The sequence below is a fragment of the Ornithorhynchus anatinus genome, chromosome 3 (assembly GCF_004115215.2).
Source record: "Ornithorhynchus anatinus isolate Pmale09 chromosome 3, mOrnAna1.pri.v4, whole genome shotgun sequence".
Lineage (NCBI taxonomy): Eukaryota > Metazoa > Chordata > Mammalia > Monotremata > Ornithorhynchidae > Ornithorhynchus > Ornithorhynchus anatinus.
This window is the reverse complement of record NC_041730.1, coordinates 295373-322520: the sequence shown is the minus strand read 5'-3', so window position 1 is coordinate 322520 and position 27148 is coordinate 295373. Positions and strand designations below refer to the sequence as shown.

At 60.8% G+C, this 27148-nt stretch overlaps 1 protein-coding gene across 1 annotated transcript; it reads right to left on the bottom strand.

The window, feature by feature from the left end:
• Positions 1-1172: 1172 nt before the first annotated feature.
• On the bottom strand, positions 1173-26534 carry KMT5B (lysine methyltransferase 5B). The gene is made up of 11 exons (XM_029060452.2): positions 26259-26534; positions 19761-19994; positions 18708-18855; positions 17399-17464; positions 9264-9429; positions 5887-5996; positions 5632-5798; positions 5471-5490; positions 5185-5321; positions 3512-3711; positions 1173-2763 (listed from the first exon to the last, which is right to left on the bottom strand). Exons 2-11 carry the CDS (start codon positions 19918-19920, stop codon positions 1199-1201), a joined length of 2739 nt encoding a protein of 912 aa, XP_028916285.1. The 5' UTR covers positions 19921-19994; positions 26259-26534; the 3' UTR covers positions 1173-1198.
• Positions 26535-27148: the final 614 nt, after the last annotated feature.

Genomic DNA, 27148 nt, shown 5'->3' with positions numbered 1-27148 from the left:
CCGAAAACTAGGTTTATAATGTCCTATTTTATTGGCATGAATGTATTTCTAAACTTAAAAACCCTTCTGGTCAGTTCTCCCAGATTATGACAAAAAAGTCTCACAACACACAAGTATTTACAACATGTACAAGTCGAGGCCTTTACACGGGATCTCATTGACAGACATTTTCATCGGTTACCACAGAACAAAAGCTGTGACGCAGGTCTTTATTTCATAAAACTATCATAAGTTAAAGTGAATCGACGTCTTCAATCCCTTGGAGCACTTTACAAAGAGCAGGCGAGCGGGCGGCCGCCCCCCCGCCCCCGAGCCCCCCCCCTGGGGGGAGGGGGGGAGGGGCCCGGCCCGGCACCCGCCGCTGCCACATGGTTTCACAGCAAAGTTTTGAAAAAATAAGCACCAATCATTGTTGCAAAGAACAATTTTATCTAAAAGTGTTGAAAAGTGTTAAATACAAGGTGTTTAATTTACATAACAAGCAATAAATACACCATATCCAAACTCGTGTCCCACCCACGGCTATCCCCTCGTACATAGAACGTACTCGGAGTTACAGTCACCCAACCGTCGCCCCTCGGTCCCCGGACTTTCTGTTTGAAAGAGCCACGCCGGCCTTCCGGCCAACGGTCGGCTACTCTAAACAAAGGCCACAAACAGTGCGTCTGGACAGCAGACAGTGGAAAAACAGACAAAAACTCCCCGGGGGGAAACGGGGTGGGGGGCGGGGGGGGGTCAGAGGAGGTGAGGGGGGGGCGGACGGCGGGGAGACGGCGAGCAGGGAAATCAAAAAGCTGCAGATCATTGCTGGTGATATTAACATATACTAGAAAAAACCTTAATACGCTGCTACTATGATTGGTTTTAAACGGTCGTTCAGTCCGATAGGGAGGGCGCCCGGACACTCCTCGCCGGCGGCTCTCCTTCCCCCGCCCCCACCCCCGGCGTTAAAAAGGAGGAGCCGGGCGGCCCCGGCGCCGTGTCCCCGCCGTCCCGCGTGGGCAGCCGACGCCTCCGAGAGGCTTCCTCTCGCTACCGGACGTCGGCTCGAACTCAGGATTGCACATAAGAAGCGGTTTAAAAAGTACGCTAAAAACCCGCCCGGCGGCGCCGGGGACCGAGGCGTCCCAGGAGCCCCGCCCTGGCCGCCGGGGGCCCGGCGGGAGCCCGCCCGCCCGCCCGCCGGCCCGCCCGCGGCTCACGCGTTAGGCCTCAGGGACTGGTCCTCCCTGCGCCTGGAGGAGATGTCGATGTCGATCGAGTCCTTGCCCACGATGAGGCGCAGCCGCTTGGCTGGGGGCAGGGGGATGAAATCGTCCTCGAACTCGTCGTCGTACTCCCCGTCCCCGTCGTCGTCTTCATCCGAGGAAGAGGAGGAGGAGGAGGAGGACGACGACGGGTCCGTGCTGCCGTCCTCGTACTGGCCCAAGTCGGTCCCGTCGGCGTGATGCCGCGCGTCCAGCAGGCCCAGGGGGTCGGGGCAGCAGGCCCCGCCGTCCCCGCCCCGGCCCTCGGCCTCCCGCTTCAGCTGGATCTTCAGCTTGGTGGGGCCGCCGCCGCCGTGGCCGCCGCCGTGGCCGCCCAGCCCGCCGTGGCCGAAGCCGTTGTTGAGCTTGGCCACGTAGAGGCTGTTGTCGTTGTCGTGGTCCTTGCTCAGCTTGATGCTGATCTTGGAGGTGGCCGTGGCGGCGGCGGTGACGTCGTCGCCCTCGGGCTCGTGCCCGCGGCTGCTGCTGTCGTGGCGCCGCCGCAGGGTCAGCTTGGGGATGCCCGAGCTGTTCTCCAGGATCAGCTGGGCGTCGTAGCGGGTGATGCGCCGCTTCTTTTTGCTCTTGGCTGTTCGAAAGCGGTCCCTGGGCGGGTAGCCGTCCGGCGCCGTGGGGCTCCCGCCCCCACCGCCCGGCCCCGAGACGGGAGCCGGGGCCGCGGGGGTTGGATAAGCGGGCGGGACCTCGGGCAGGTCCCCCGGCTCGTGGGGGGGGCTGACCAGGCTCGGCACCCCGCCCTCCTGCCCCGGGGGCCCCAGGGGAACGGGCGTGGGCTCCCGCGAGCCGGGCGTGGGGGCCGGCGGGCGGCCCGGCTTTCCCGGCCTCGGTTTCTTCCTGGCCCCGGCCGCCTCCCCCGGCCGGCCCCCGGGCTCTCTCTCCTGCGGGTCCGGGGCCGGCCGTCCGGCCTCGCCCGGGGGGGTCCCCGCGGCTGGGGGATCGGCCTCCGCCTCGGCCACGGGCCCGCGGGACTCCGGCCCCGGGTCGGGGGCCTCCTTCCAGGTCGTCCTCGTCCTCATGGACCTGCGCGTGACGTAGGCGCAGGGGGACAGTTCCCCGGGCTCCGGCGACCCCTTCCTCGAGCCCGGCCGGCACTCGCGGCGAGGCGGGCCCCTCGCCAGGCCCCCCGCGGCCCCGCCGGCGGCAGCCCCCTGGCCGGGGTCCTCCGCGTCCCGGTCCTTACGCAGGGGCAGGCTCTTGTACAGAACCACCTTGGGCTCCTTGAGCAGCACGTCGCCCACGCCCACCCCTAGCTTTCGGGAGCCGCCCCGGGGCTCCATACCCCTGCAGTGGTTCCTCAGCTTGCCCTTGGAGAACGGAGGCCGAGGGGCCGGGGGCTGCGGCCTCAGTCTCTTTGGGACCCTGGAGCCGTTGGCGGGGGCCAGTCTGGATGAGGTAGAGTTGGGCGCGGCTGGGATCCGCGCCAGAGACTGCCTGCTCAACGCTCCGTTCTTGCCGCTCTTCCTCCCACCGCCCGCTGAACACTTGCGGCTTGTGGCTGAAAGGCAAAGGGAAGGGGGAGCGGAGGCTCAGTCGAACGCTCGGCCCGGGGCGGACGGCTGCTCTGCGCCCTGTTCCTCCCCGACCCGACCCCTCCCCCGCCGCTGGCGCTCAGCACTCCCACCTTCCCCACCGGGACCGCTATTCCCGGCCTCCTCCCCCCGGCCCTCGGTGCTCCCGCCTCCTCCACCGCGACTGTGATCTTCAGCCTCTTCTCCCTCCCAGGGCTTCCGCCTCCTCTACCGGAACCGCTATCCCGGGCCTCCTCCCCCGGCCCCTCAGCGCTCTCCCCTCTTCTATCGGGACCACGATCCTTAACCCCCGACCCCATGGCGTTCCCACCTGCTCTCCCAGGACCACAACCCCTAGCCTCCTCCCTGCAGTGCTCGGTGATCCCGTCTCCTCTACTGGGACCACGATCCCCGGCCTCCTCCCACGGGGGATCGGCGCTCTACAGTCCATTACGGTGTTCCACACACAGTATGCGCTCGATAAACACGAATGAACGACTGACTACTGGGACCACCAGCCCCGGCCTTCTCCCCACGCGGTGCTCAGGACGGCAACCTGCGTGGGGTGAAGGCGGAGTAGATGTCTCCGTCGCCCCCGTAGCAGGTGAGCGTGGCACCGCCCGCACCCCGTGCGGGGAGGGTCGGTGTGCGCCCCGGGGGGACGTGACGCCTCCCCGATGTGGCCACTGACCCCTGGGCCGATGGGTCCCCAGTCCCGCCCCGCTCCAGGCTCACCGGCCCGAGATTGATCCTGAGAGGCGTCCGCGTCGGGATTGGAGCCCACCGACTGGCTGTCCGAACTCTTGCTGCTGCCGTCCCCCAGCTTCTTGAGCCGGTTCAGACGCTTGTCCGTCTCGCGCAGGCCGTACTTGCTGTTGATGACCGGAGCGGGGGCCGGCAGCCCCACTCTGGATTTAAAAGCACCAGTTCCACGCCTGGAAGAGGGGGGCCGGGTCCCGGGGTCAGCTCCGACCGCCGCCCCCGGCCCGAGGGCACCGAGCGCACCTGCCCTCCACGGACCCGGGGGCGGGCGGGCGGACGCTGCCGCCTAGCCCGGCCCCTCCCCTGTGACGGGCCGCCCGGGGGAACGCTACAGGGTTTGGGCGGATCAAGGGCCGAGCATCCCCACCGGGTCGCTAAGAGGGGAGAGTCGGGAGCGTCGGACGGTCCGGCCGGCTCACTGGGGGAGGATCTTAGGCTCTCTGGGCCTCAGTTTCCTCACCTGTAAACGGGGAGAAGATAGATAGATGGGGTGAGACCCGGGTGGGACAGGGACTGGGTCCGATCTCGTAACCTTCTATCTACTGCGGTGCTTAGCACGTGGCAGCACTTTGGGTATTTATTAGGCACGCGTTAACAGTGCAACACTGTGGAGGAGAAAGAGGAGAGGGGAAGGGGGGGGAAGGAGGAGGAGGAAGAGGAGAGAGAAAGAGGAAGAAGACCAGGCGATCTGCTGCCGCGGCCCTTCCAGCGTCACGTACTGCATCTGGAAGAACTGTGCCCGGCTATGGCTCTGGCTGGGCCCGGCCGCCTTCACCGACCACAGTGCCGACCAGGCCTCATTTTGGGTGCGGGGGAGAGGGGAGGGTTGGGGGAAGGAAGAGGAAGGAGAACTGGTCGGGGAACGATGGGGAGGGGGTGCTGGGAGGGACCAGCGGCGAGCCAGCCGGGTCGTCGTCCCATCTGGAGAGGAACAGGCAGCTGAAGCGTGCAGCGAGCACGTGGCCCCCGCCCAGACACAGGGACCCGATACCGGCTCCGCACATCCGTGTTTCCCACCTCCCAGGCGGTGGAGTCCCCCAGGCGGCCGCTGGCCGGCGGGGACAGGAGCCGTGGGCTCCTGCAGAGAGCAAGAGGCGGGAGGGCCAGGGTGGCCAGAGGATTACGTCACCGCCCACTGCCGTTTGCCCACGAGGACCGGAAGGCCCGAGGGCCCCGTCTCTCCGTGGAAAGTCGAACCGCTCCAGCCCCCGCCTTCCCACACTCCCGCAGAGGCGGCTCCGTGGCCGGCAGCCTCCGGAGCCCTGACTGCCGGTAACCCCCGGGGTCCTGATCTCTGGGTCTGAGCCCGCTTAAAAGCCCAGAACGAGGGCTTCTCGGGGAGGGGCTGCCCAGACCTCCTCCGCCTGTCCCCACTCCCCTTTCTGGGGCCCGAGCACCCCTCTGACGGGATGGGGACGCAGCCGCCAGGCCTCGGGCCGGATAGTGCCTACCGGGCCCGGGTGCCACCCGGCTGGGGATGCCAGGAGAGCCAGCTGGAGGTACCTGGAAGCCCAACAGTCGCAGCTCGCCCCATCTGGTGGCGGGGGCGTGATTCAGGAAGCCTTCGGCCGCACTGTCCTAGTGGCCCCGGGAGAAGCGGGGGAATGGGCACCGGGAGCGGTGTCAGGCAAACGGTCTCTACGCACCTTTCACAGGTGTAGCACTCGCAGTACTCGTTGTTCTCTCCAAAAAACCCATCTCCATAGTAACAAGAGATCTCTTCTCCGGGCTCAATGTCCCGTAGCGCTTTGACGCAGGCGGTGTCTCGGCCAGTGGACACAAACTGCAGTGGAACGAACAGGCCCTGCTGAGAACCCACGGGCCGGGGGAGCGGCCAGAGCAGGGTCGGGGAAGAGTATGTGTGTGGGGGGGGGTGTGTGTGGGGGGGGTGCGGTGGAGGAGGTGGCAGGGAGCCCCAGGGTCAGCACTTACCTTACAGTTGGGTCTGCAATCTGAAAAAATGTCGAAAAGATCAAGTCAGTTAGCAGCCTTAGAACCCGCGGCATGAATCGTAGCGGACGCGAGCGGAGAGGCTCCGGGGCCGCCTCCCCACCCCGACCCCCTCACCCTGGCGGCTGGGCCTGGGCGCTCACCGTGGTTGATGAAGGCGGCGGGGCCGAGCCAGAGCTGGGCGCAGTTCTTCCGGGTCGAGTACATGACGCTGAAGTCGTTGTCGCCGTGCCGCAGCAGCAGGTTCTCCTCCGCCTCTGACAGCTCCGCGATGCAGCCCACCAGGAGCTCAATCTTGTCGTTCCTCTTCCTGCCGGGGACAAGGCCCGGGGTTCAGCTTCCGAGCTCAGCGCCCCCAGCCCTGCCCCCGTCCCCGCCTCCCCACCGACGCCGCTCACCATTCCTTCGTGGCGACGATCTTGGCTCCGTTCTGCTCGGACGAGTACCGGTTGCACGGCAGGATTTCAAACCCGCTGTCCGTCGCAAACATCCGCAAATAAATAAACACCTGGAACACACACGGAGGCAGGCGTGGTCACGCCAAGGGGCGGGGCGGCGACCGAGGGGTGTTGGGCCCGAGTTCCAAGTTCCGCTCCGAGCTGCAGCTTGTGATGTGAGAATTAAGAACTGAGGCGTTTTCTGAACGGAACCTGTTAAGCGCTTACTGGGGCCAAGCACGGGGGTGGAAAATGCAGATAGGACCCGGTGCCCGTGCCCTACTGGGGTTCCCCATCTAAGGCGGGTGACGAACAACTACTAAACCTTCAATTTACAGAGGAGGAATCTGAGGCCCCAGGAACATCAATGACTTGCCCAAGGCCGGGGAGGAGTTGGAGCCAGGCCCCAGCAGGACATCTGACTCCCTCCAGGACCGGGCTCTTTGCCCCAAGCCACCGCTGTGTCGTGGGACGGGCCAAGAGGGGGGCCCCGAGGGGATCTACTCCTTTCGGGACACTCCCGGCCCCATCCTCAGCCCAGTTAATTCTTCCCAAGCACCTGCTGGGGGACCGGATACGGCGGAGGGCCAGAAGGGACCCCCTGTCTAGAGACCGGAGGATTAGCTCCTCGGTCCATCCACATTCCCCGAGCGCAGGAACGAGCTGCTGGTCTCACTGCTGACTCAGGGGTCTTGTCTCCACGACGGCACCCAGAACTCCTCGCCTTCCCAGGACGCTCCCATCACTGTAGACGGCACCACCACCCTCCCTGTTTCAAAGGCCGTCATCTCGGCATTATTCTCGACCCTTCTCTCTCACTTGATCCATACAATCACTTTCCCCAGATCTCGTCAGTTCAACCTTCACGGCATTGCTAAATGCCACCCTTTCCGCTCCATGCAAACTGCTGCCGCGTTAATCCAAACCCATATCCTACGCCACCTTGATTCCTGCATCAGCCTCCTTGCTGACCTTCTCTCCCCACTCCAGTTCATACTTCACTCTGCTGTCTGGATCATTTTTCTACAAAATTGTTCGGTCCACATTTCCCCAGTCCTCAAGAACCTCCAGGGGGCTGCCCATCACATAGAAACTCCGGCCTGCTCACTTTGGTCCTCCAACACCAACCTACTCACTCACTGAGCCTCGATCTCGTCTATCTCAACGCCGACCCCTTGCCTGTGTCCATCCTCTGGCCTGAAACCCCCTCCCCATTCATATCTGACAGACGACCACTCTTCCCACCTTAAAAGCATTATTAAAATCTCATCTCCTCTGAGAGGCCTTCCCCAACTCAAACCCTCATTTCTCCTACTCCCGCTCCCTTCTGTCTCCAACTGCACTTGGATCTGTACCCTTTATTCGCCCCATCCTCAGTCCCACAGCACTTATGTGCATAACTTAGGCACAGAAAAATGCATAATTTACCTGAATGTCTGTCTCTCCCTCTAGATTGTATGCCTGACATGGACAGGGAATGTCGCCTACCAACTCTAAATATGCTGTACTCTCCGCTAAGTGCTCAGTGTACAGTGTTCTGTGTACAGTAAGCACTCAAATACGATCGACTGATTGATGGCAAGCCCACCACACTCCAGGAGGGCCTGGACTGCCGCCCCTAACCTGCCGGTGGCCTCTCCACCTCCAACCGGGCTCCTTGCTGCCATCGGATCAGCCTCATTTTGGGGCATGCCTGTCTCTCGCTCTAGATCTGAAACTTCTCGAGGGTAGAGATGGTGTCTGCTTCTCTACTGGCCTCTGCCAAGCACCCAGTAAGCGCTCGATAAATGCCATCCACGGATCGCTGTCCCGAAGCAGCACCCAGCACGGGTCCATGCGCTCCTGGGCACTCTGTGCCGGCTGCCCTGGCCCCCCTGTGCCAAGCACCCCTCCTATCTGTGGCCCACACCAGGCTCCCTCTCTCCCCGCACCCTCAGGCAGCTCCTCCCCACCTTCCCGGTCAGCTCTTCCCAGCTCACCCTCTTGTCTCCTGCCCATCCCTTCCCATTGAGCCTCACTCGACTCTCCAACCTCCCCCTCGCTTAAACTCTACCAGACTGCTGCTCTCCTCCTCTTTCAGCCTCACCTCCTCCAGGAGGTCTTTCCCAACGTCCCTGATCTTGTCAATCGAATGTCCACGGGGAGAACTTGCATCCCGTCACATCCCCAGGGCCCCCGATCACCACATCCTTTCCGACCGGTCGGTCCGCCACGCGGCTAGCTGCTTGACTGTGACATCCATAGGCGCTTGTCCGGCTTTACTCATCCTGGTTCTTCCTCTGGCTTTCGTTGGCCAGAGGTAAATCGGGCCTCTATCTTCCCTGACTCACTCCACCTCCAAAACCCTCCTAAAATTTCATCTCCAACACACCTTCCCTGACCAAGCCTCATGTCCCCTACTCACCTCTCCCCTCCGCAAATGGCCGAGGACCTCTTCAGCCCTTTGATACTCACCCCAGCCCCCCGGCCCTTAATGTGCACGTCGTATTTCCCTGCTATGTAATTTATTTTACTATCGGTCTTGCCCTGTATACTCCTTGAGGGCAGGGATCGTGTCTACCAACTCTACTGAATTGTTCTCTCCCAAGCGCTTAGGACAGTAAGTGCTCAATAAATGCCATCAAATGATTATTTATGGAGCACTTACTGAGTGCAGAGCACCGTACTAAGTACTTAGACAAACAGCGTGGTTCAGTGGAAAGAGCCCGGGCTTAGGAGTCAGAGGTCATGGGTTCAAATCCTGGCTCAGCCACTTGTCAGCTGTGTGACTTTGGGCAAGTCACTTCACTGGGCCTCAGTTACCCCATCTGTAAAATGAGGATTAAGACTATGAGCCTCACATGGGACAACCTGATCACCTTGTATCCTCCCCAGCGCTTAAAACAGTGCTTTGCACATAGTAAGCACTTAACAAATGCCAACATTATTATTACTACTTGGGAGAGGACAATACAACAGTCAGTAAACCCGTTCCCTGCCCAGAACAAGTTGATGATCTAGAGGGGGAGGCAGGCTTTAAGATAAAAAGTAAATTTCAAATCAGGCCCTAAAAGTGCTGTGGGGCTAAGGAAGGGGTGAAGAACAGATGCTTCAAGGGCACAGATCCAAGTGCAAGCTTCTCGAGGACAGGGCCCAGGCCTCTGACCCCCAACACACACTCCCAGGGGCTCAGTCCTAGGCTCGGCCTCCGCCAGATGGATTGGATGAACCGGCTCCCTGGGTGCCTCCCCAGGGGGCCAGGTCAGGGCACCCCCCTGCTCCTCTGAGACTAGAGCACTGGGCAGCATTAGGCAGGAGCCCCCTGCCACAGACAGACAGACGCAGACAGACAGACTCACGTGCTCCTTGAACAGCCTCTCCTGGGCCTTGTTCTTGTTGAGGAGGTGGTGCCGGGCTCCGTCCCCCGCCGTCAGACATTTGAAGGCTTTCTCCAAGTGCTCGTCTTTCTTAAAGCGCTCGATGACCTCCTTCAGCTCCTCCTGCCTGCCTTTGAGGGGCCGGAACCTGAAAGGAGGCCAGAAGGGAACCAGCTGACTGGTGGCGGAAGGGACCCGGAGCCACAGAGTCTCCCCGCTCCCGTCTCCCCAGTGCCCCCTCCCCGCGGCAGCCTGGACACAGCAGCTCGGAGTTTCAGGGGCAGTAGGGAAAGAGCTCGGGCCTGGGGGCGGGAGTAAGGGGACTCGGCTTCTCGGCCCGCCTCTGCCACCGGCCTGCTAGCTGACCTGGGACAGCTCACTTCCCTGAGCCTCGGTTTCTCTAACTGACAGATGGGGATTCAATCCCCGTTCTCCCTACCAGTCAATCGTATTTATTGAGTGCTGTGTGCAGAGCACTGTACTAAGTGCTAAGGAGAGTACAAGGTAACAATATAACAGACACATTCCCTGCCCACGGAGAGCTTACAGTCTAGACTGGAGAAAGAGACGTTAATATACATTCTTCCCATTTAGATTGGGAGCCCCAGATAGGACAGGGACTGTGTCCAACCTGATTAACTAGTATTTAACCCAGCACTTAGAACACTGCTTGACACGGAATATGCTCTTAACAAATACTATCGATGTTATTATTTCCTCCTGTCCTTGACCCAAAGGGACATATTTATAGTCATCCATCAACAGATGACAGAGCCCCAGACTCGGGATCAAAGTCCCCACCTTAAAGGAGCTGCCGATGAGACGGGGGAGACGGATGCGCGATTCCCGGCCACTAGACCAAAGAGAAGGGTAGAAAGCCAGCCGGGTGGACGAGGGAGTGAGCTGGCTGAATTAACACAAAGGTTGGAGAGCTGACAGGTCCATAGAGGCTCTGGGTGACTGGTTGCTCAGGGGGTTGAGGCAGAGTTGAGAGAATGGGCCTCCAGGGAGGAGAGAAATGAACAGGGGAAGGCTTCCTGGAAGAGGTGGGATTTCAGAAAGGATTTGAAAAGAGGATTGAGAGCTGAAGGCAGGCAGAGAGGGAGGGAGAAAGGGAGAGATGGACGGATGGATCGACTGACTTACTGGCTGCCTGGAGGGAGGGAATTTCAGGCCGGAGGAAAGGCCCGAGGAGGGGGGAGTGAGTTGGGAATGAACTTGGCTGGGATGGACGGTGAGGGCTGGGGAGTAGTGGGAGATGACAATGGGGGGCTTTTTTAAAAAAATAGCAATTGTTAAGCACTGCCAAGCACCGTACTAGGCACTGGGACAGGTACTGGCTGACCGGGTCGGTCCTAGTCCATGTCCCACGTGGGGGCTGGGTCTTAATCCCCATTTTACAGATGGGTAACTGAGGCACAGAGAACACAAGTGACTTGCCCAAGGTCACACGGCAAATAGAGGAGCTGGGACTAGAATCCAGGTCCTCCGTCTCCCAGGTCTGGGCTTTTTCCACTAGGCCAGGCTCCTCCTCATCGTCTTAAAGCCAACAGGAGTCTCTGTTTGACCTGGCAAAACTCTTAGATGTTGTTGAGGAGTTAGGGGAGATGCATGCGGTACAATGTTATAGAAAATGGAACGGGGCAGAAGGGTGAGATATGGATCGAGGACGGGAGAGGCTGGAGGCAGGGAGGTCAGCGAGGAGGCCACTGTGTTGTCGAGTCGGGCTCCAACAATCGCCCGGACGAGCGTAACGGCTGCCGGGACGGAAGGAGAAGGAGCAGATTTGGGAAATTTGGCGCAAGAACATTGGCAGGATTCAGTGACAGATGACCATCGAATGGCTGCTGCTTAGGGAAGCAACATGGTCTAGTAGAAAGAGCGCGGGCCCGGGAGTCAGAGGTCGTGGGTTCTCATCCTGGCTCTGCCACATGTCTACTGTGTTACTTTGGACAAGTCATTCACTTCTCTGGGCCTGAGTTACCTCATCTGTAAAATGGGAATTATGACTGGGAGCCCAATGTGGGACTGGGACTGTGTCCAACCTGAATATCTTGTATCTACCCCAGCACTTAGAAATGTGCTTGGCCATAAGAACCACTCAATAAATACCACAATTATTATGATGATGGGGGGGCGGGAGGGGAGAGGGAGGAGAAACAGCGAGGCTTAGTGGAAAAAGCATGGGCTTGGGAGTCAGAGGTCACAGGTTCTAATCCCAGCTCCGCCACTTATCAGTTGTGTGACTCTGGGAAAGTCATTTCACTTCTCTGGCCCTCAGTTACCTCACCTGTAAAATGGGGACTAAGACTGAGTCTCATGTGTGGGACAACCTGATTACCTTGTATCTACCCCAGCAATCAGAACAGTGCTTGGCACATAGTAGGTGCTTAACAAATACCATCATCATTATTATTATTATTGTTAAAGGAGTCCAGGAGATTCCCAGGGTCGCAGACTTGGGATGTGGAAGGAAAATGAGGTGTTTGACTTTGGACATATTGAACTCAAGGTAGCAGCAGAAAATCCAACCTGCTCTGTTCCTCTCCCCATCCCACCCTTCCTCCTGCCTGCAATTCCCTTTACCTTCATATCTAATAATAATAATAATGGTATTTAAGGGCTTACTATGTGCCAAGCACTGTTCTAAGTGCTGACAGACTACCTCTCTCCCCAGCTTCAAACTCTACTTACAATCATAACTTTTCCAGGAAGCTTTCCCTGACTAGGCTCTCATCTCCCCACCCTATACAAACCAGGGTCTTTACTGAGCGCTTGTTGGGTGAGAAGCCCTGTACTGAGTGCTTAGGAGAGGACGATACAAAAGAGTTGGAGAGAAACAACCCCTGCCCACCAGTTTACTGTTTAGAGGGAGAAACAGACATTAAAAATATATTACAGATAGGGAAACAGCAAAGAATGAGGATAAGGACCTAATTGCTGTGGGGCTAGGGTGAGGAAGTGGAAGTGTGAAGGTGGCACAGAGGGGAGGGGTCAGGGAAGACCTCTTGGAGCGGATATGGCTTAGTAGAACTTCGAAGGAGGGGAGACTGGTGGTCCGTCAGATATGAAGGGGGAAGGACTTTCAGGCCAGAGAGAGGATGTGGGTGAAGGGAAGGTGGCGAGATTGGTAGGTTACTGTTAGAGGAGTGAAGTGTGCAGGCTGAGCTGCAGTAGGAAAACAGGAAGGTAAGGAATTGGTGGGGGAGGGGGGAGGAGAGCTCATTGTGTGACTTAAATCCTCTAGAATGTGTCTGTTCTAGACTGTACTCTCCCAATCGCTTAATACAGTGCTCTGCACACAGTAAGCGCTCCATAAATACTACTGAATGATTCACTGAAGCCAAAGGTGAGGAGTTTCTCTCTGACGCAGAGGGGGATGGGCAAACATCAGAGACTTGAGGAGTGGAGAGATGAGGAATGAATTTTTTTTTTGGTAAAATGATCCGGGCAGCAGAGTGCAATCTGGACTGGAGAAGGGAGAGGCAGGAGGCTGGCTGAAGAGGCAGGCTACGGTAAGTGCTTGGCGAGCTGCTCATTATTTCTGCTTTTTTTTTTTCTTAAAAAACGGTATCTGTTAAGTCCTTAATATGAGTCAAACACTGTTCTAAGCCCTGGGGTCCACACAAGTCAATCAGGTTGGACACCACCCTGTCCCGCATGGGGTTCACAGTCTAATTAGGAGGGAGTAACACTGAATCCCTATTTTACAGCTGAAGAGTGAGGCACAGAGAAGCGACTTACCCAAGGTAACAAAGCAAGCAACTGACAGAGCCGGGATCAGCCCCCAAGGTCCTCTGACCCCCAAGCCCATGCTGCTTCTACTGTGTGCCTCCCTCCAAGGGGTGAGGAAGAAGAGGAGAGAGGAGACGGAGGGCAGGGAAATGCATGGCCCTCCTCATCTTACTCATCCTGTGTTCTTCACACTCTACTTCTTAGCTCACATTCTTCATTCCCCAACAGCTCCCCTTCTAACGGTCCCTCGCTCTGGTCTCTCCCACTCTGGGCCGCTCGCTCACACTCTGCCCCCAAATCTGACCGGACACAGCTCTCCCCATCTTCAAAGCCCTTCTCCAGCCTCCCTTCCCTCAGAACCCTCCCTGATCAATTCTCACCACTACAGCCACCCCAGGCTTCGGTGGATTTTACATCACGCCTATCCTCGGCACTTTGGTCTTCCTTTATTCGGCTAACTCAACTCTACTCTATTCCTCGATCGATCGATGGCCTTTACTGAGCACTTACTGTGTGCAGATCAGGACTGTCCTCTCCCGAGAGCTCAGGACAGTGCTCTGCACACAATGAGCCCTCAACACATAGTATCGATTGACTGACTGATCGGTGCGGAAGCAGTTCAGATGGAGAGAGGAAGGGCGGATCCTTCCTTGGAGATCTCCAAGGTGAAGGCAGAACCGATGGGATTTCGTGTTGGATTGATTGTGTGGGTTGGATGAGAGAGATGAGCCAAGGATAAGCCCAGGGTTCTGGGCCTGTGAGACAAGGAGGGTGGTGGTGTTGCCAACAGTGATGGGAAAGTCGGGGGGAGAAGAGTTTGGTTGGGAAGATGAGTCCTTTAGGCTGTAAGATCATTAATAAAAATAACAATGATGGTATTTGTTAAGCACTTACTATGTGCCAAGCACTGTGGCAATACTACTACTAATAATGATAATGATAGCATTTGTGAAGCGCTTACTCTTTGCAAAGCACTGTTCTAAGCGCTGGGGAGGATACAAGGTGATCAGCTTGTCCCATGTGGGGCTCACACTCTTAATGCCCATTTTACAGATGAGGTAACTGAGGCACAGAGAAGTGAAGTGACTTGCCCAAAGTCACACAGCTGACAAGTGGCGGAGCCGGGATTTGAACCCATGATCCCTGACTCCCCAGCCCGTGCTCTTTCCACTGAGCCACGTTAATCAAGTTGTCCCACGTGGGGCTCACAGACCTTAACCCTCATTTTATAGATGGGATAACTTAGGCACAGAGAAGTGAAGTGACTTGCCCAAAGTCACCCGGTTGATAAGTGGCAGAGCTGGGATTAGAACTCACGACCTCTGACTTCCAAGCTCACGCTTTTTCCGCTAAGCCACGCTGCTTCTCTCCAACATCACTGCGGACAGGGAATGTCTCTACCAATTCTGTTATACTGTACTCTCCCAAGCACTTGATACAGTGTTCGTCACAGAGTAAGTGCTCAATAAATACAATTGATTGATTCTGTTTCAGACAGGTTATGTTGGGGGTGTAGGCGGGACATCTGAGTCAAGATATCCCAAAGACAGGAGGAAATACTAGACCGCAGCAAAGGAGAGTGATTGGGGTCTGAGAGGTCAATTTGGGAATCACCCCTCTCTTCTCCTCCCCTGCTGCGTCGCCTCTGCAGGTGGGTCCTAATCCACTAAACCCTGTTCTTCTCACCCCACCCCCGCACCAATTACGTACACCTGCCTATACTCTGCCGCTTCCTTTAGATGTTATTTAATGTCTGTCTCTTCTATCAGACCATAAGCCCCCTTCAATCATATCTATTAAGCGCTTACTATGTGCAGAGTTCTCTACTGAACTCTCGGAAGAGTACAATGAGCCCCACGTGGGACACCCCGATTATCCTGTATCTACCCCAGCGCTTAGAACAGTGCTTGGGACACAGTAAGCACTTAACAAATGCCACAATTATTATTATTACAATACTACAGAACTGGCAACACGGTCCCTGCCCATAATGAGCTTAGAGTCTAGAGGGGGAGACAGGCATTAATATAAGTAATTTACAACATATCATTTAAAGATCAGTACATAAGCGTTGCGGGGTTAGGGGTCGAGGTGCATAGACGACGCAGAGGAAGAGCGAGCGGGAAAAGGAAAAGAGGGCTTAATCGAGACAGGCATCTCGGAGGAGATGTGGCCTAAGTAATGCTTTGAAGGCGGCGCGGACGGTGGTCTGGCGTAAACGGAGGGGGAAGATCTAGGCTAGGTGGAGGACGAGGGAAAGGGGTCGGCGGCGAGACGGATGAGATGGAGCAGAGTGATTCGGCTGGCGCCAAAGGAGCGGAGTGTGCGGGCTGGGCTGCGATAGCGGAGTAGCGAGGTGAGGTAGCTTGGAGTGAACTGACTGATGGCTTTGAAGGCGAGGGTGAGAAGTTTGCTGCAGAGGCGGATGGGCAGCCACTGGAGGTTCTTGTGGAGCAGAGAGACAGGATCTGAACCATCTGTTGCCCTCTTGAGGACAGAAATCAGATCCCATCTACCAGCTCTGTCCTATGGTCCCCTCCCAAGTGCTCGGTCCAGTGCTGAGCACATCCAGTGAGCTCAATAAATGCCAAGGATTGCTTGGTTGACTGCTCCACCTATGCAGGAATGTCCTGGAGGCAAGACTCTCTCATTCACCGCACACATCCAATCCGTCACCAACACCTGCCGGTCTCACCTTCACAGTATCGCCAAGATCTCCCCTTTCCTCTCCGTCCAAACTGCTACCTTGCTGGTACAAGCTCTCAGCATATCCTGACTGGATTATCGCATCAGCCTCCTCTCTGATCTCCCATCTTTCTCTGTCTCCCCGCTCCAGTCTATTCTTCATTCCGCTGCCTGCAACATCTTTCTACAGAAAGGCTCTGGCACGTCACTCCCCTCCTCAAAAACCTCCAGTGGTTGCCTATTGACCTCCGCATGAAACAAAAACTCCTCACTCTTGGCTTCAAAGCTGTCCATCACTTTGCCCCCTCCTATCTCACCTCCCTTTTCTCCTTCTCCAGCCCAGCCCACACACTCTGCTCCTCTGCCACTCACCTCCTCACTGGTCCCCGTCGACCCCCTGGCCATCCTATCTCTGGCCTGGAACGTCCTCCCTCCTCACATCCGCCAAACTCTCTGCCCCTCTTCAAAGCCCTATTCAGAGCTCACCTCTTCCAGCAGGCCTTCCCAGACTGAGCCCTCTCTTTCCCTCCGCTCCTCCTCCCCATCCCATTCCCCCTACTCCCTCCCTCTGTTCTTCCCCCTTCCCCTCCCCACAGCACCTGTGCATATTTGTATATATTACTCTATTTTGTTAATGATGTCTATACATCTATGACTATCTATCTTGATGATATTGATGCCCGACTACTTGTTTTGTTTTGCTGTCTCCCCCGTTTAGACTGTGAGCCCGTTATTGGGCAGGGATTGTCTCTGTTGATGAACTGTACATTCCAAGTGCTCAGTACAATGCTCTGCACGTAAGTGCTCAATAAATAAGACGATAAATGAATGAAGTTGGACCCCACACGCAATGCATACGGAGGGCCTGGCCAAAACCATGCAAATCGTGGCTGCTAACATCTGCTATTGGCTGTCTCATCCCGTTAGATCCTGGCTCTGCCTCTGGTCCCGCTATCTCTATGCAGCCCGCCTGTCTTCCCCCAGCTGATTACAAGCTCCTCGAGGGCAGGAAGCACGAGCAGGTCCTCGAGCAAAGCCAGTGATCAACTGACTGGTTGGTTGCGGGTGGGGCCCTGACGCCTGCCTCTCCGACTAGCTGGTTTCAGGCCACGGGCCGAGCTCCAGACGGCTTCCCGACACAGGGAGGAAGGTGGGGCAGTGGAGGGACAGGCTCCGGGGGGGGTTTTGGGGCAGAGGAACGAGGGGTCAGATGTGGGCCGGACGCTCCCCCCAACACGGGGCCTCAGGGGTCCCACAGTTCCGACTGCGACGTGCGACCCAGTTTTGGGCTGGGGTCCCTGCATCCCGGCGGTAAGCCCGGTTGACCCCCGTCTGCCCCCGTGGACAATGGCAAGGTCCACCTGCCAGGAGGTATGCCCAACGAACCAAATCCCTCATCTCTCACGAGGTGGCCCCTCGGGGCCGGCAACACAGAAGCAGACAGAAGCCCCAATGTTTGGGGAGAAGGGAGGGCCAGTCGCCCCCTCCCCTCGGCCCAGTGACTCCCCCACCCCTGGGTTCCTCAGGCTTCACGCAGACATCCTGGGAGTCGCCCCAGCTCCCGAGGCTGGTACAGAGTCAGGCTGGCTCGGGTGCTGTCGCCACTGTCAGCGGAGCCCGGGGAGCCGGGCCAACCCGATCCCGGCAAGGCCCGAGGGAGCCACTGAAGCACGCGAACCGCGCCGCGTCTCACCTACCTGCCGGGGGTGGTGTGGGGATGGCTGTCCGACTTGAAGTGCCGGGAGCCCCGCGAGGGGAAGGCGCTGTGAGATGCAAAGAGAAAAACAAGTGTGAGACGCACGGGCCGGTTGGCCCCGGCCACTCCACTTCCGGCCGGGAGCAAGAGTTTCCGGGCAGCCGGGTCGAGGCAGTTGGCCCCGCCGCAGCTAGAGGCGGGTCTCCGGACAGGTGTGGCCCAGATCCCACCCGTGGGTGCCGGTGAGTGGAGCACAGAGATTCGCCGGGCACCAGCCCGTGTCGGTGACTAGGGGTGAGGTTGGGGCAAACTTGGACAGAGGGCCTCCAGAAGCAGCAGAGGTGGGCCGTGGGGCTCCTCCAGCCCAGATCGGGGGCTCTGGCCTTGTCTGTCGGGGCCTTGGGGAAGACGTGGGGTGGGGGGGGGTCCGGCTCCAGGGAAGGCTCAGAATAACGGGCAGCGGCAACGGTGCGGTTAAAAGGGGCATGAGACCATGTCCATCCCTGCCTCCGGTGACGGGCCAAGAAACCCGAGCACCCAAAATCCAAAGAAGGGCCTTCTTCGGGGGCCAAAGGGCAGAGGAGGGAGCTAGCTTCGGGTGGGGGGGAGGGGGGGCGCGGATCTGGCAGTTAAACCAGGATTCCAGTTTGGAAGGTCTAGGCCGCTGGGGGAGACACCTGCCAACTCGGGTCCTTCCGCATCGAGAGCTAACACTGGAATTTCTGCGTTCTCCGGCGGGACGTCAGGGCCACCCACGGGGCGGCTCACAGCCAGGCCCCCATCCCACGCCTCGCCACCCAGCTACCCGGCAAGACGACCGTGAGCGGGGGGCGGCCCATGGCAGACCACCCCTGGCTGCTCTCGGGGTCCTCAGCTGTTTGATCACCTGGCGACAACTGTGAAATGGGACCCAACATGGGTGGAGTCGGCTGGGGGAATGCACCAGTGAAAGGGACGCGCTCGAGGGCCTGCCCCTGCAAGAGCCACCGGGGGCCGGCCGCCGCCCGCCTAGGCCTCGGGACCAAATGCCCTCTACGCCCACTCTTCACCCAGCCCAGTCGGCTCAACGCCCCTGACCCGACCCTCTCCGTCATCCCTGCCTTCTCTCCTCCAGAGCCCCAAGTTGGAGCCTCGTTCTCGGCGGAGCCCCAGAGGCACCCTGCCCCCCACCACCCGCCACCAGGAGAGAGAGGGGTGGTCTGAAGAAGGGCAGCCCAGCAGCAGGACCCTCTCGCCGGGACCAGGCTGAACGCCCGGGGTTCCGGCCCAGGCCGCTCTGAAGCCACACCCACGGCCAGGGCGAACTGTACCTCGTGTTCATCTTGTGGGTCTGGAAGCCCAGGTAGGGGTCGAGAACCAAGCTGGTGGCCAGGTCGTCGTTCTCACACAGCTCCTTGGCGGACATGCCCGAGGAAGGGACATAGCGGCTCTGCCCCTCGAAGCCCGAAGCCCCGCTACCTGTGGAGGGTGAGGAGCCGGTCGGTGAGGTGGCCGCCCACCACACGCCCGCCCTTCTTACGCCTCCCTATGCGGGGTGGGGGCGAGGGGTCCCCCAAATCCCACTTCTCAGTGCCGAGATTGCCGCCTCGGCCGCACCCGAGTCTCCCCCCAGCCCGGCTGCGAGGGGGCGCGCGACGGGTCGGGTGCCCCGGCCGGAAGGGCACGCCGGTCAAGCACCGTCTCGGACGGCCGGGCAGCGGGCGGGTTTGGGAGAGGCCGGGCCCAGGTACCCACAGGTGGCCGCACAGCCTCCGGGGTCAGGTCGCGGCTTTCCCTGCCAGGCCGCCTGTCTTTCCGCTCCTCCCCGACAGCAGAAACGCCGGCCACCCGGGGAAGCCCAGCCACCGAAACCCCGCTCTGCCCGCCGAGGCCAAAGCTCCACCGAGGCCTCCCGGTTCCTAAGCGAGCCCCGATGCGGTTGTCCGTTTGGGTTCCGCCAGGGACGGAGTCCAGGGAGCTGCCGCCCCGGGCCTCCTTCCAGCGGGGAAACCTGCTGCGGGCGCCAACGACCCAGCCTTCCCCAGGGGACACTCTGCCGTCCAGACCGGCCCACCCCAATCACAACTGACCAAGGGGCAAAACTCTCAGAAGCCAAGGCCGTCTGAGCCCGGCCTCAGAGTGCGCACATGCGCGCACCCACCCGCACACACACAGCTCGGCCATGTCACTGACCCACACCGAGGTGGGGAGGTGGAGAGGGAAAGGGTCAAGCTGGCCATCAGGGGCAGGCAGGGACGGGGAGGCGAGACCCAGATGAGCTGAAAGTCCCTCTTGGCCCTCCCTCCTCACGGTCCCCCTTTCTCCCCCGCCCCAGGCCCGGCCCGGCCCCGCCCGCCGGCCCACCCCGCGCCCCGGGCGCCTACATCGGCTGGACCTCCGCTCCGCCGGGCTCCTGCCGACCTTCGGCGGCTCCTTCCCCGCGGGCGGCAGCTTGGGGGCGCCGTGCTGGTGGTCGGCCGGCAGCCTGGTCCCGTTCCTGCGGCCGCTCACCACCATGTTCCTCGCCTCGCCCAGCCACTTCATGCCCCCGGGCGGCCCGGCCCGGGAACATCGAGCCGCGCTTGGCCGGCGGCGCGGAGGGGAACGCCGGCTTCTCCCTGCGGGAAACACGGGATCAATGGGACGCTGCCGCCGGAGAGCCGGCGGCCGGGGCCAAACATCTCCGACCGGAAACGCCCACCTGACGACCACCCAGCCTGGTGGGGGGGGGGGAGGGGGCGATGGGGGTGGAACGCCCCCTGAGGACCACCCCATCCCGAGGGCCCTCCCCGGAATCCACAGTAGTTACCGAGTGCTTACTGTATGCAGGACACTCTACTAAGCCCTTGGAGAGTATTCATTCATTCAACAGTCTTTATTGAGCGCTTATTATGTGCAGAGCACTGTACTAAGCGCTGGGAATGTACAACTCGGCAACAGATAGAGACAATCCCTGCCCAATGACGGGCTCACAGTCTAAACAACGCAATGCATACCATGGACCTGGTAGATACATCCCCTGCCCGCAACGAGATTACGGTCTTAAAGGAGGAGATGTGTTCGCATAAACACATAAATTACGGATAGGCACTTAAGTGCTGTGGGGATGAGGGTAAAAAGCGCAGCTGGAAGTGCAAGAGCGATGCGGAAGGGAGCGGGTGAGGGGGATATGAGGGCTTAGTCGGGGAAGGACTCTTGGAGATGACATTTTAATAAGGCTCTGAAGGTGAGGAGAGTGGTGGTGTGAGGAAAGTGGTGGTCTGTTGGCGTGAAGGGGGAGTTCCAGACCACAAGGAGGACATGGGTGAAGCATTGATGGCAAGACAGATGACCCCAAGTACAGAGGATAAGTTGGTAGTAGGAGAGCCAAGTCAGGGGGCCGAGGTGTAATAGGAAATTGGGGAGGTCAGATAGAATAATTAATAATTATGGTATTTGTTAAATGCTCACTATGTGCAGAGCACTATTCCAATTCTGGGGTCGATACAGGATAATCAGATTGTCCCACGTGGGGCTCACATTTTTTAATCCCCATTTCGCAGATGAGGTCACTGAGGCACAGAAATTAAGTGACTTGCCCAAGGTCACAAGCAGACAAGTGGCGGTGCTGGGATTAGTACCCACGACCTCTGACTCCCAAGCCCAGGCTCTTTCCACTAAACCACGCTGCTTCGCAAGGAAGGGGCAAGGCGACTGAGAGCTTTAGAGCTGACAGTAAGGAGTTTCTGTTTGATGGAGAGGTGGATGGGCAGTCACCGGAGATAGAGAAGCAGCGTCGCTGGAGAAGCAGCGTGGCTCAGTGGAAAGGGCATGGGCTTTGGAGTCAGGGCTCATGAGTTCGAATCCCAGCTCTGCCACTTGTCGGCTGTGTGACTGTGGGCAAGTTACTTAACTTCTCTGTGCCTCAGTTCCCTCACCTGTAAAATGAGGATTAAGACTGTGAGTCCCATGTGGGACAACCTGATTCCCCTATGTCTACCCCAGCGCTTAGAAGAGTGCTCGGCACATAGTAAGCGCTTAACAAATACCAACATTATTATTATTATTCTTGAGGAGTGGGGAAGGGGTGTGGGGTGGCGGGTTCAAGAAGGCTCTCCCCGGTCTTCCCCAAAACCCAGAGAGCCGGGTGATGCTCCCTGCAATCTCTCTCCAAAACCTCATCCCTGAGGGCGTCCCCGGCGGCGCGGGCAGGGTCCCGCAGCGGCGGCCTGGAGGGCAGGGTGACCAATGGTCCCAGCTGCCCTGCCAAGTCGGTCCGGTCCTCGTCTGCCCCCTCACCAGTCCCCCGGCCAACCCCGGGTCGGCAGTGACCACCACGCGGAGTCCCCGACGCGACTGCCGCCCGGAGCCCGTCTAGCTGCCGAGGACGGGACGGCATGCAGGTCATCGGGGGCGGTGGTCTCGTGAGCGTGGCAGCCCGACTCCCACCCACCCCCTTCCTAGATTGCAGCGGCGAGCTGGGGCTCCCCACCCACATCTAGGTCAGGCCGGGCCTCTCCCACAGCGGTTCCCGACAGGAGATCCAGCCCGTCGTTTCCTCCACTGGGCCGCCGGGAACCTTTAAGTGCCTTGCGGGGAGGGATACAGTCTCCCGCCTCTACTGTCCTCTCCCGAGCTCCGCACACAGGAAATGCTCCAGGAATCTCCTGGACTGAAGGAGTCAGGGGTGATCTGCCAGGGGCTGGGGGGTGGCAAGGGGATGTCTCAAAGCCCCAAGGCCCAGACCAGTCTCCAGCCTAGCCCTAAGCCGCTCAGGGGAGCCCCAGGGTACCAGATCTGTGGCTCGCTCTCGCAGCAGCCTAGGGTCAGGGCAGCCGGAACCGGCCAGGCTCCCCGGCTGCCGGGCAAGACCCTCCTGGAGCTAGCCTCTCCAGCCAGCACCCCCTCCACCTCACAAGGCAGGGAGAGGCTGTGACCCCTGGAGCTGGCCACGAGGCTGCTGCCGGGCCCCAGGGACCCCACTCCTCTGGTCCGGCGGGCACACAGCCGGCGCGCGGCTCAGCAGGCCGCTCGTCTGCCCAGGGTTGTTTTGGCATTCGGAAACCGACAGAAACTCCCTGCAAGGGAGGGGATGGCCCCACTCTACAACGGGAGGGGGTCCCGGACCCGTGGCGGCTCCCTCTCGGCCCGTCCCAGCCCTACGGCTCCGCCATCACCATTCCCCGAGCCTCACGGCGGCCCGTGGGTCGGGGACCGGGGTCTCTGCGGGTGCCCTCTGGACCGCAGTGCCATGCCCAGAACCCTGGCGGCTGGCGGGTGAGGAGCGCTGCTGCACCCAACCGGGGTCCAGGCCGCAGAAACGCGGCCTCCCCCGCGGCCCCTCGGGGAAGACCGACTGGGGGCTGTAGGCAGGGAGCCCCGGGCTGTCCCCAGAATAGGCAGCTGAAACGGTGGGCAGAAACCGCCTCCCCCGCCCCATGCCCAGCAAGGCCTGCAGAGTTTGGATCTGCAGCCTCCACCCGATCAATTTACATGCTCTGTGAAGGGAGAAGCTGAGTCGCTTATCATTTTTCAACCAATCAATGGGGTTTATTGAGTGCAGAGCACTGGACTAAGCACTCGGGAGAGCACAATATGACAGAGTCAGTAGACGCGACGCCTTCCCCTCAAGAAATTACAGCGTACGATCTCTCCCTCGGCCGACACTGGGCAAACACTCTTGACTGAGCAAAGGAGAGCGGTCCCCCTCGGTCTGCGGTGTGGGCTTGGGCCTTCTAACCCACTGACGCCGAGAGGGGCCGAAGACCAGGCACCCCAACCAAGCCCCTTCCGACTCTCAACTGAGCCCGTTCCCCGCAAGGGCACCGGGCAGCGGTGCCCCTACACGTGCTCATGCCCAGATTAGACTGGCAGGCGGCAGTCTGGCCCTCACCTTGGTCTTTTCCAGCCTCAACACCCCGAGCCTGGGACTAACGCCCCGCTTGCACCTCTCCCGCCCTCCTAAGAGCAGGGACGGGGCCGGTGTCGATGGCGGAGAGACGCCGCTCTCCGGCTCCCGCGCATCCCCTCCCGGGTCACGGGCCCGGTCCTCTCCGCCGGCTCATCTCCACATCGGTTGGCCCGGCTTCGGGAACATGCCCTCGCCCCCAGGTTTGACCGTTCCCTCCGCCTCAGGTGTCCATCCCCCACTGGCCGGAGGGAGCCCGGGCGAGACGACGGCCAACCTCCGAGTCAGAAGCAAAGTTGGGGGAACCCCGGCCCCTCACCCCCCCCAGCTCACCACATCAACCGACCCCGCAGTGAGAAACGCCCCATGCCAACGCAGAGGAGCGGGAGCCTTCTCCCCCGCTAGGCCGCTAACCCTCCGACCCGAGGCTCGCCGCCAACCCCGGCAGGCTCGATCACCGCACGGGCTCAGAAGCCGAAGGCCCGCTGCCAACCCCACATTTCCTACACCCTCGCCCGGCAGCGGGAAGCGGGCACCGGCCCCGACCGGTCAACCCACCCGGAGGCTTCCGGGATCTGCCCCGGGGCCCAGGAGCTCCCCCCCGGCCCCCACTACTGCCTTTGGGCTCGGTGGGAGGAAGGCGAAGCTCTGGGGAAACCGTGGCCACCGGCCGGGCAGAAGGCAGAGAGCCCCAGCGGTGAATCCCGGCTGCACGGGGTGGTGGTGGGGGGAGGTGGGGAGAGAACCCCCTGGGGCCCAGAAGGCATCCCACCCCAGGGCCTGGAAAACCAACGGCCTTGGCACACGCTCACTGCAGCGGGCACGAAGTGGTAGAGCCAGGATGGGAGCTGCCGGGGGCTTCCCTTCAGCCAGTGAGTGCCCACTCAGTCCTTCCATGTGGGCAGACCCCACCCCCCACCGCGTCCCCAGGCTCAGGCTGGTCCGCGGCAGACACGAGGACACGACCCCCGTCTCCCAGCGAAAGCGTGGTGGCCCAGTCCCGGCCGGGTCCGGGGCGGCGGGCTCGGTGGAGCCTCCTCCCAGGCGGCTGATGCCCGGGGCCAGCTGCCGGGGTGAAAGCAGGGCACGGCGGAAGGAAGGGGAGGAGGATGCCGGGAGTTGGAGTCCGAGCCTCCCGGGCAGGGGCAGGGGCAGCCGGGCCTCCCGGACCCCGCAGGAATCCCATAAAGCGCTGGGCTAAAACAGACCTCTTGGGGGGCGGTAGGGGAGGTGGGCAGGGACTGGTCTGGCGTGGCAGGTTTACTGTGGGCACCCCATTCCAGCCCCCCACCCTGCAAAACACATACACACACAGAGGGCCGGGCGGGCACCACCCGCCTCTGCCCCGACTGTGCCCACGCAAACTCCCTCGGAGGGACAGCAGGAGGACGACGGGCAGGGTGTCCGGTGGAGGGTCGGGCCCAGTCCCACGTCCGGGATTCCCTGTCCCCAGACACGGTCACCTGCCGGCAAGGCCCACAGATGCCGCCGGACCAGCCCGGCGGGCAACGGCCGAGCCGCCCGGCCTCGCACCGGCGTTGGGGCGGAGGGTCCCAGGACCCCGGCCCCGCACGCCGGACACCCGCACGCCTTTCGCCGAGACCGAGTCCCCTTCCGCACCCCCGTGCGCGATTCCATCAGAATTAAGTCCACTGCCGAGGGAAAACTAAAAGGAAAAGTAACGAGCCCGTTATTGGGCAGGGATGGTCTCGATCTGCTGCCCGATTGCACATTCCAAGCGCTGAGCCCAGTGCTCCGCACAGAGTACGCGCTCAATACACACGATCCAATTTATTGCATTTTTCCTACAAAGCAGCAGCGCGGCTCGGTGGAAAGAGCCCGAGCTGGGGAGCCAGGGGTCACGGGTTCTAATCCCGGCTCCGTCGCTTGTCAGGTGTGGGACTTTGGGCAAGTCACTTCTCCGGGCCTCAGTGACCTCATCTGGAAAAGGGGAAGCCCGGGAGCCCCTCGGGGGACAACCTGATGACCTTGCATCCCCCCCAGCGCTCGGAACAGCGCTTGGCACAGAGTAAGCGCTTAAGGGATGCCATCATTATTATTGAACGAATAATAGCCGTCACCGACCAGGGAGGGAAGGCCACGCACCACACGACCGCTGCCTGGGAGCAGGCTGCATCAAGGAGATTAAATGCATTTAGGGGGTGATCGGCGGGGGCCGGTCTGGAAGAGACACAGACACACACCCTCTCCCCCCCCCCCCCCCCCGCCCCGGGCGGCCTGCCTCGGTGGCAAGAGCCCGGGCTGGGCAGTCCGAGGTGGTGGGTTCGAATCCCGCTCCGCCCCTCGCCGGCGGCCTGACTTGGGGCAAGTCGCTTCCCCGGGCTGGTCCGCAAAATGGGGGTGCGGACTGTCAGCCCCACGTGGGACGGCCTGACCACCTGCTCCCCCGCCTCGCCCCAGCGCTTAGGACGGTGCTTGGCACCTCGTAAGCGCTGAAGGAAACCCCCCGCGGGGCTCCGACGAGGAAACGGGTGTGTGGTGGGGCCGCCCCCCGGGCCGCCCGACCGAAGTTTCGGGGGAAGTTGGGCCGCGGGAGGGAGGGAGGGAGGGAGGGGGGGCGCGATTTTTTTAAATGAAATAAAGTTTATTTCTCCTCCTTTTTTTTAATTAAAAATCCCCCCCCCCCGGCGGGGGAGCGTCCGAGCGCGACCCCCGCCCCTCCCCCCCTCCCTTCACCCCCTCCCCCCGTTGTCCCGGTCACTCACCGGCCGGGCGGCGGCCCGGGGGTCCCCGGGGGCTGGGGGGGCTCCGCCGCCCCGCCGCTCCGCCGACACACGCGCTGCCGGGCGGCCCCGGCCGCCCCCCGACGACATCAATCGCCGAAAATAAATCGCGGGCCGAGCAGGGAGGGCGCTCCAAGATGGCGGCGCCGACAGCCGCACCACCGCCCGCGCCCTCCGCCGAAAGAAAAGAGTCCTCCCGTCTCTTCCCTCTCCCCCCCCGCCGCCGCCGCCGCCGCCGCCGCCGAACTCACCTCGCTCCCGGAGGCCGCGCCGCCCCCACCGCCTAGCGCGGGCCCGTCCTCCCGGCCGAGGAGCCGCGCTCCGCTTTCATGCCGCCGCCCCGCCGACGCCTCAGCCGCCCCAGCCGGGAGCGGGGCAGGGACACGAAAAGGAGTCCCTGGGTGGGGGGGAGGGGAAGGGCGGAGGAGGAGCCGCTGCCCAGCGGCCGCACCCCGCAGGACGGGACGGGGACGGGCGGCCCGCGCCCTCCTCGCCCTCCTCCTGGCGGAGGATCCCGAGGCAGGAGTCCTCCCGGATGGTCGGGGGAGCCCGGGGGGGGGGGGGGCGGTGCGCCACGGCGGAAGGACACCGGCGATAAAAGCAGTCCCGTCTTCCTGCCGCTCCTCAAGCCGGCCCGGCGGCGGAGGGATCCGCGGGGTTCGTTCGACCGCCTTGTGACGGGGGACGCGGGATCCCTCCGCCGCCGCTGGCTGCCCTTTAAATTGCGGACGGAGAAGCGGAGCGCTTCCTGCCCTGCCCCGCGGCGCCCCCTGGCGGGCGGCACCGCGCCACGGCCCAGCCCTCCACACCTCCCTCCTCCTCTTCCTCCTCCTCCTCTTCCTCCTCCTCCTCTTCCTCCTCCTCCTCTTCCTCCTCCTCATAATGATGGTATTTGTTAAGCGCTTCTTCCGTGCCCAAGCACTATTCTAAGCGCTGGGGGGGATACAAGGTGATCAGGTTGTCCCACGTGGGGCTCGCAGTCTTCATCCCCATTTTCCAGATGAGGGAACTGAGGCCCAGAGAAGTGAAGTGACCTGCCCAAAGTCACCCAGCTGACAAGAGGCGGTTTCGGGATGGGAAGCCGCGATCTCTGACTCCCAAGCCCGGGCTCTTTCCACTGCTTCACACACTGCTTCTCTCC